The sequence below is a fragment of the Grampus griseus genome (assembly GCF_964374135.1).
Source record: "Grampus griseus genome assembly, chromosome: 3".
NCBI lineage: Eukaryota > Metazoa > Chordata > Mammalia > Artiodactyla > Delphinidae > Grampus > Grampus griseus.
The window spans coordinates 52,186,001-52,195,235 of record NC_139019.1 but is presented as its reverse complement, the minus strand read 5'-3'; the positions used below and the strand labels follow the sequence as shown (position 1 = coordinate 52,195,235).

Here is a 9,235-nt window from a genome sequence, read left to right as displayed (position 1 = left end):
TTTTCATTGTGCAAATACCATAGTAAAAAGTTGATTCTGAAAACAAAAGGGAGATTCAAAGAGCTGCTATCACTTACTGGAACACTACAAAATGCTGGAGATGCAAAGCTCTGACTAGAGTTATTGCCACACAACATGAAGTACACCCAATGATCAAAAACCTCTATTTTGGTGGTAATTTTGAACCCTAAGGAGGCTGTTACCAAACCTTTCAGTTATAAAAATAAGCTGTAAATATGCAAATACATTAGAATTCGGTGAAATTACTACTCAACAGTGGAAAGATTTCAAGATTTTCATTTTATTAAAAATATAGCAACACAATAGCAGCAGCATCTGATAAATGTTTACTAGTATCATATGGAAGTAGTCCTACTCACATAATATACACCACCTATGCAGCACCTTTTTGTTTACATTTTGAACCCTTCCCTTGATAATCCATAGCATTATGTAAAGAATAGCACTACTGTATTAACCTAATTAAGATGAAGGAGAGTCATATTTAACTATTAAATTTAACTACCTATACAACTACACAGTACACCCAAATGTAACCTTCTGTGGAAATCAGAGAATTCTGTAGCGTGTTTCCTAACAGTTTTTTGCCTACCACTAACCTTAAACTGGTGGAACTCAATCTCTTCAACTCTAATTCAGCATGAATTTCATGAGTTTGAACTTACATATACAGTTAAGAAATTATCCATCTAGCAAACAAAAGTTAATCAAGAATGGAGAGAACTATTATTCTACTCCAATCCTTGGAAAATAAATCTTAATGGTAAAATTTGTGAAGTTTTACAAAAGTTGGCAATTCTCAAAATTAAAATGTTAGCTAGATACAAAGTAAATTTAAAATCAGGCAACAGGCTAAAAATCTGCTTTTAAGAACAGTATGTTAAGAAATGTATTATATATAAACAATTATAATAAATTAATTGCTAGAAACTATAAAAGTACCTTAAATGGAATAGAAAGAAATCTAGTTATTAGTTACTAAATCCAACCTACCTTCAGCTTTAGCTTTTATTTTTAAAATAATGTACCACTCTTTGGCAGAATCACCAATAAAAGTGTATTTAAGAAAAACAAATTCACCCACAAACCCAAGTTTAAGTAGGGAAGTGAATTTTATTTTAAAAGATTATTTTATTACATTTATACTCGACTCCTGCTTCCAGAAATATCATTTAGCCCTTTGAGAGCACTAACTTCTGAGATTTGAAAATAAACAATTTAATTTTAAATGACTATTACATTAGTAAATAAACATGAGAACATCTAAGTATATAGGCAGTGAATTTTTTTAAAAAAATATTTAAAACACATAAGGAACATAATTACTTTGTGGAAACAGCTCTACTTCATAACTTACCCAGTTAAAACCAGATACTATCTTCCAATGAAAATATAAGAAATGTCCCACTGAAATGTTACTTAATGCATCCCTCAAAAAGAATTCATTTTAACTGCTAATTCAACTACTAAAGATTTAAACCAAATCATACTATTCCAAATAGGTTTTTAAAAAACTTTTAAAAGCCATTAGTATATATTATAATCCTTAAATTTGAATAATATCTTCAGTTGAGACCAGATTTGGCTCAAGGTGTTTTTTTTTTTTTAATTTCAAAGGTAGCAACCTATATATAGGAATGAATGAGCATCCTGAAGATGACTAATACCACAAAAGAAATTATTTTCTTGACAAAAAAAAAAATTGATTCTAAATGCCGGTTTTTACTTTTAATTGAGGCATGTCAAAATTTAAGTCTCTATGATACTTCTAAAGATCAACACAGCATATACTGAACCCCTTGGAAAAAATGATTCTAAACAGAAAAATCACAAGCTGACTAGTGTGTTCGTAACTATAAGTTAATTAGATTCAATGGAAAATAATGAGATAGCTGTGGAAGTTGAGGGTTTTATACTTGTTTCCTCACATGAAACTGGCTAGCTTATGAAGGACCATCTTTTATTACCAGTTAAGTGCACAATGCTGAAAAGCAAGAACAAGAGGACCAAGAGAATTTGTCTAGAATGATGAATAGCAACTACAATTTAAGGAACAGAATGTACTCGCTATATAATCAAGATGAAAAAGATAATTTACAGAAGGTATTAAGTGTAAAATGGCTGTCTTCTTGGCCTTACCTCAAGTTTTCCTGACAATATCTACCTGGGATGAAAGAGACAGTTTTAAAGAAATAAAAAAATACCTTACAAGAAAAAAATAAAAGAAAACATATCAGCTCTTAAAAGTGAACAAAGAGAAAAAGATGTCTCTCTCTCTCTGTCTTACACACAACACACACACACACACTCACACACTCCCTCCTTCCCTCCAGTACCTCTAGACCCTAGAAAGCTTTGCTTCCATAAGCCTGTTTAAGAAAATGATTTCACTTTCTCCGGACCTCTTGTATTCCTATTCATGCCCAATTTTTATAAATCAGTGTCTGTTAAGATTAGTATGACTGTTTTAAAGATGAATAAACCTCATCAAGAAAAATAACTGGCAGCAGGAACCAAATAACTATGTTAATTACCAACATAAAAAACATTTAATAGAGTCCAGAGTACAAGAAAATACTCAAACTTTAAATGATGGCTTTACACACCACACAAACATGCACTCTCCATATCAAAACAATTTCTATGCCAGCTAAAACAAGAACAGGACAAACCTAAGATGCTGTTTTGAAATGCATGAACAAATACTTTCCTCTAAAATATGTAGCTTTATTAGAGAAACAGTACTAAAAATAACAAAGATTCAAACAACATTTGCTCTATTCTACTTACATATCATAAATAAGAAGCTTTGATGCAAGACACACACACTCCTTCACAATCTTTCCATATACACCCAAGCATTCTTATATCAAAATAAGCTGTTTACCAGCCAACCGTATGTGGTTGAATGATTAAAATGACCATCTATACTTTACATAGTAAAGCATTTTCAAAAATTTTAATGTACACAGTGAAAAAAAGGAAAAAAAGAAACAGTAATTCTGAACACATGAGGAGTAATTAAGCAGCTTCATAATCAAACCAGGCTTCATTACTTGCAATAAGGGCAATTCTTTCCATTCTTCACCAAATACTTAAATTTCAATAGTATTAACATTAAAAGAAAACGCAAGTTGAAACCAAGTAACTGATGTGCTACTCAGCTTTTTAAATCTATAAGTAACTCTTCCCATGAGGTAAGGCAACTGAGTAATTTGATTGTATTAGACTGCATTAAACTAATTATACTTGATTTTTTAAATAACATGCTAATTAAAAGGTATAACTTTTGGAAATACAACAATGAAAAGAGTTCTGAAACTATGAGTTGTGTTCTGGGGGAAAATATTAGCAATGTTGTCATTTTACTACTTGCATACTTTCTGCAAAAAGTGTGCCTAACAATGTCGGATGACCTATATTTTAAGCTTAAGTAAACACATCCTTACACATAAGACAAACTCATATGTTCTCCTTTAAGTACAATTTCTGCACATCATTTATGAGAAGATGATTGAGAGGTAATAATTAAGGCCATCCAATGTAGACAACTAAAGCGTTCTGCTTTAAGTAAAATAAGAACATGCTGCTTCATTTTCAATTATCACAGTATGAAACTGATGGTCCCAAAACTGCATTGCTGTTTTAAGCTCTAAAGTCATTCTTGAAAACACACTTCCCTCTCATATTAAGTGAACCAAGTAAGAAGCTCTTCTGACATACCACTTTCACACTTCTCTATGGGAGGGAATGGAATATCCATCTAAATTCCATATGAATTGAGAATGACTAGTCCATATAAAATTCTAGAAAACAGTATACCACATTGTAGAAGGCACTAAAGCTTCAGCTTGTGCTCCCATAGCCCATTTTGAAAACCCAGTTTTCTTATTATAAATGGCACCTTTGCCACCTACAACTGACAACACACACTGTGATACTGTTCATAATAAGCTTGGAAATGTCAAAAGAGTTCAAAAAGAAATGGTTACTTTGTGGGAAGACCCAATGATTCTGAACACTGAATACTAATATATTATTAGTATTCAACACAGTTGTTCTTCCTTTTGAAAAAGAACAGTAGCATGCATTGTCAGCTGGTTTTTAATCCACTCATGTAAGCAACTTTAATCTGTAAAACTATTTTAAAGAAAAACTGCTGTCCTAAACAGTGAGCAAAAGAAAACACAATAGTGAGAATTTAACACAATCACTGTAAATCCTGTGAAGTCAATGTTAAAACTTCTTACATACTCCGCACTTACAAGGGTGTGTATATATTTGCACCAATTTCAAGCACATCATCAATCTGTAATATACTGAAATTAAAAAAAAAGTAAAACAATACAAAATCAGTTACTAGCATTTTTTAAAAGAGCCTCCAATGCTTATCTCCAGTCTTTAATGGATAGTACAAATTTAGATCTTTAATGTCCCATTTATTTTAATGGTTCTTCGCAAACACTTAACAAACCACATGACAAGTGTGTCAGCCACCATGGAAATGCACAGCTTTTAGAAGATGAGGAGTTTGGGTAACACCTGTTATTTTCACGATGTCCATGCTTTATTTTCTTACTCAGTAACAAGATGGCCACAAAGTCACCTAACAACTAAAAAAGCTGTTAGCTCATATCTTTATGCTCTACTGGATTTCTTCACTGTTTAACATCTTGTTGAGAGAATTCAAAGCTTTGGATTCTATTCCAGCGTGTGTTTAGAGGTGCATTTGTAGGTCCTATACTGCTTCTGTTTTGGTAGAGAGGTTTTCTTCATTTGGTTGACAATTCCCATTTTGCTGTACTTTGTTTTCCTCAGTCCTTTGTGCATCCTTGTCATCTACTTCTTTTCCCACACTTGAATCTGGTTCTTTATTGTGCTCCTTCTCCTACAATGAATATTTAGGTATACATTTAATATTTTTCTCAAGACTTGTCTGCTACTACATCTAGTTCTGGCTAAAACTATCTTTTGTGAATTAGTCAAACTGGGTGTTATCTCTCATTACATCTTCATATAAATAGTATATACAAACGTATCAATATGCCCTTTGTACTTCTAATAAAAGATAGGACAATCTATGGAGATTAAGTTAGAACAAAATAGGTAAATAGAAACTCTAGGAAAGAATTCAACAAACGTTGCTGACTGACTTGAAAGGTGGAACTGATCGGCTGAAAGTAAAACAGTTCCCATAGATGCCAGGACAGATTTGTAATCTGGATACCAAAGAAGCAAAAACAAGGGAATGTAGAAAAGGAAATCACTATTCCTCCTACCAAAGACTGTTTAAGAACAGTCCAAATTCAGCTCTCAACTTAACGGAGAATTAAATGAGAACATGTGGAACAGTGCCTGGAATGTATTAAGTGCTCAGGAGATATTATCAATGTTACTTACAATGATGATAAACCTCTATCAGTATGGGAATAAATAAGACTGTAAGATAAAAGCTTCAGAACTCATAACTGATTTCCAAACACAAATATACTTACCAGTATAATAAGGGAATTAACCTAATTCACAAGTACTTAAAATATTTTATCAAAAAAAATAAATGGAGGAAAACAAAACAAAAACGCTTACCTGGTGGAATTTGGTTTTCCATTAATTATTCTAATTCAACAAACCTAACTTTGGTATATATTACAAAACCAATGATAACATCACCTGTCAAATTTGCTAAAACAAATATAGTGAGGAAAATGGCAACAAGTAAAAATATTCCAGTACATAGTTAAAATTTTTATTGTATGCCATTCTGTGATTCTCTAAAATAAGGAATGCAATTGTTTACACTAGTAAACATTACATTAATTAGTTATCTTCAAAAATTAGGTTAAAAAACTACCAATTTAACAAATAGCACCAAAAACATACAAGGCACTGGTAGTATAAAATTACCTCTATGCAATAAAGAACAATCTCAAACATTAATTATTCAAACCCTAAACACTGAACGACTTTCTTACTTTAAGTGAAGTATTGTTCTTCTCCACCTTTTCCTTCCCATCTCTGTCATTACAACTCTTTCTTGTAGAGGCTGAACGTTCTCTCTCTCTTCTTTCACTGATGTGGTCCCTTTCTTTTTCTCTCTTTTTATCCTTCTTATTTCTGCTATAAGAATATTAATATGTCATTAACTTCTAAAACAGTAAACACCCACTATAATGTTGACAACATATTCTTACCTAACATTAATGCACTGTAAACAAGCGTATCAGTAACCTGGTGGACCAAATAACATAAATGAGTCCTGTAGCCCACCTAACTCCACCCCACACCCAGTTAATTTTTTCCGACACACAAGTCATTACCGCAGAGGCCACCAAGTGTTCACATAAAACACAATTCTGTATTATCAATTTCTTAGTTTTGAAACATTCAAGGTTTATTTATCTACTGTAATCAGGATAAAACAAAACAAAATATATAATATTTTTTTACCCATCTTTTCAAAGTAAAAAATGAATAAACAGAAAAGAATAAAAATGATAAAGAATCAGATATGGCTCTCAGGTAAGGCTGAATGACTTCTAGGAAAACATGGAACTTCAAATAACCAATTATGCCATGTGCCCTCCCCTCTCATTCACAATTACAAAAAAGGCCCATCCACCAATTCAAGAGCAAACATTAAGCAGAAGATGGAATGAACAAGTTCCATTTGTAAAAATTACATATCCTTAAAATTAGAGGGAAAAAAACGATGCATTTCCTATCAGAAGCATAACAGACACCTTCTATTCAAAATAATTAGCCTTAATATGGAATTCTAAACCTTTTTGTCTTAATTATGAATATTTTAAAAATAAACACAAAGACCAGGGGAACAAATAAAAACACTTAGGAAACAGACCCAACCAAGTACCTATGAAAATTCAATAAAACAAAGGGGTGGCATCTCAAATCACTGGGGCAAAGTTTGTCTTTTATAAATAAAAGACTTGGGGACAACTGGATTATTATTTGGAAACAGACAAAACTGGGTCCATATCTCATTCACATAAATAAATAAATAAATCCAAATGGATTAGAGACCTAAATTTTTTACATGAAACAATACAAGTACTAGAAGAAAACATGAATAAATTTCTTTCTAACTTGAGTGAAGGGGAAGATTTTTTTAGCCATAAATAAAATTCCAGGTACGATAAAATAAAAGATTCATTAGTATGCCTACATAAACTTTTGCAAAGCAAAAAAACAAAACAAAAACCACTACTAGCATATTCAAAAGAAAAATACATTTGCTACATTATTTATGTACGTATATCTTTATATACAACTCTTAAAGCCAAGGAAACAACTACATCAAAAAGAATGAGATTCTTGGGACCTTCCTGGTGGTGCACTGGTTAAGAATCCACCTGCCAACGCAGGGGACACAGGTTTGAGCCCTGGTCTGAAAAGATCCCACATGCCACGGAGCAACTAAGCCCGTGCACCACAGCTACCGAGCCTGAGCTCTAGAACCCGTGCTCCACAACAGGAGAAGCTGCCGCAATGAAAAGCTCGCACACCACAACAAAGAGTACCCCCCACTCGCCACAATTAGAGAAAGCCCACGTGCAGCAACAAAGACCCAAAGCAGCCAAAAATAAATAAATAAATTTATTTTAAAAAAAAAAAAAAGAATGAGATTCTTAGGCATAAATTTAACCAAAAACGCAAAAAATTTGCTAAAAAGAAATAAAGACATAAATAAATGGAAAAACATCCCATGTTCTTGGATCAGGAGACTTAGAGTTAAGATAACAATAGTATCCAAAGTGATCTACAAATTCAATGCAATCCCTATCTAAATCCCATTGGCACTGCTGGCAGAAAAAGTAAAACCCATCCTAAAAACCACAGGATCTCCAGGGACATCAAATAGCCAAAACAATCTTTAATAACAAAATTGGAAGACACACAATCCCTGGTTTTAAAACTTACTACAAAACTACAGGAATCAAAACAGTGTAGTACTGGCATAAGGAGAGACTTACAGACCAATGGAAAAGACAGAAATATATGGTCACATGTATGGTCAAATGATTTTTGATAAGGGTGCCAAGACCCATTCAATAGGGAAAGGACAAGCTTTTCAACAAATGTTGCTAGGAAAACTGGACATCCGCATGCAAAAGAATGAAGTTTTAGACTCTTACCTTACACCATATGTAAAAATTATCTCATAATGGATCAAAGACCTAAATATATAAACTAAAACTGTAAAACCCTTAGAAGAAAACACAGGGGAAAATCTTCATGACACTGGTTTTGGCAATGATTTCTTGGCTATGACAGCAAAAAGCAATGAAAGGAAAAAAACAGATAAATTCGAATTCATCAAAATTAAAAAACTTTTGTGCATCAAAGGATACTTACTCAAAGAAAGTGAAAACACAACCCACAGTATAGGAAAAAAATACATGGAAATCATATTATCTGGTAAGGGATTAACAACCAGAATATAAAGAACTAAAACTTAACAAAAAACCAAATTATCTAATTCAAAATGGGCAAAAGACTAGAATAGACATTTCTCTGAAGTAGATACACAAATGGTCAATAACCACATGAAAAGATGCCCAATATCACTAATCATTAGAGAAATGCAAATCAAAACCTTAACAAGATACCATTACACACAGACAATAACAAGTGTCAGTGAGCATGTGGAGAAACTGGAACACTTGTACATTGCCGATGGGAATACAGAATAATGCAACCACTTCAGAAAACAATTTCGCAGTTTCTCAAGAAGATAAAGAGAGGATTACTATATGACTCAGCAATTACAACTCCTAGGTATAGAAACAAAAACATGTCCACATCAAAAGTTGTACACAAATGTTCACAGCAGCATTATTTATAACAGCAAAAAAATGGAAACAATACTAAATGTCCATCAACTAATGAATGGTTAAACAACAAAACCTGGTTTTATCCATAGTGGAATATTATTCACCCCTAAAAAGGAATGAAGTACTGATTAATGCTACAATATGCATGAACCTTGAAAATGTTACATTTAGTCAAAGAAGTCAGATACAAAAGACCGCACAGGGACTTCCCCAGTGGCGCAGTGGATAAGACTCCATGCTCCCAATGCAGGGGGCCCGGGTTTGATCCCTGGTCAGGGAACTAGATCCCACATGCATGCTGCAACTACGATTTCGCATGCCACAACTAAGGAGCTGGTGAGCTGCAACTAAGGAACCCTGGA

The 9,235-nt window shown here is 33.0% G+C and overlaps 1 protein-coding gene across 5 annotated transcripts in view; it reads right to left on the bottom strand.

Annotated features, from left to right (window-relative positions):
- Window positions 1-408: 408 nt before the first annotated feature.
- Window positions 409-9,235, bottom strand: part of SREK1 (splicing regulatory glutamic acid and lysine rich protein 1) — a 55,578-nt gene continuing 46,751 nt past the window's right edge. For 4 of the 5 annotated variants that reach the window (XM_082650668.1, XM_082650670.1, XM_082650671.1 and 1 more), the window contains 2 exons: window positions 5,994-6,138; window positions 409-4,909 (listed from right to left, as the gene is read on the bottom strand). In XM_082650668.1, coding sequence (XP_082506794.1) covers window positions 4,760-4,909; window positions 5,994-6,138 — 295 coding nt within the window. In that variant the 3' untranslated portion in view covers window positions 409-4,759. The remainder of the gene's footprint in view (window positions 4,910-5,993; window positions 6,139-9,235) is intronic. The other variant, XM_082650669.1, reaches the window with a different exon arrangement.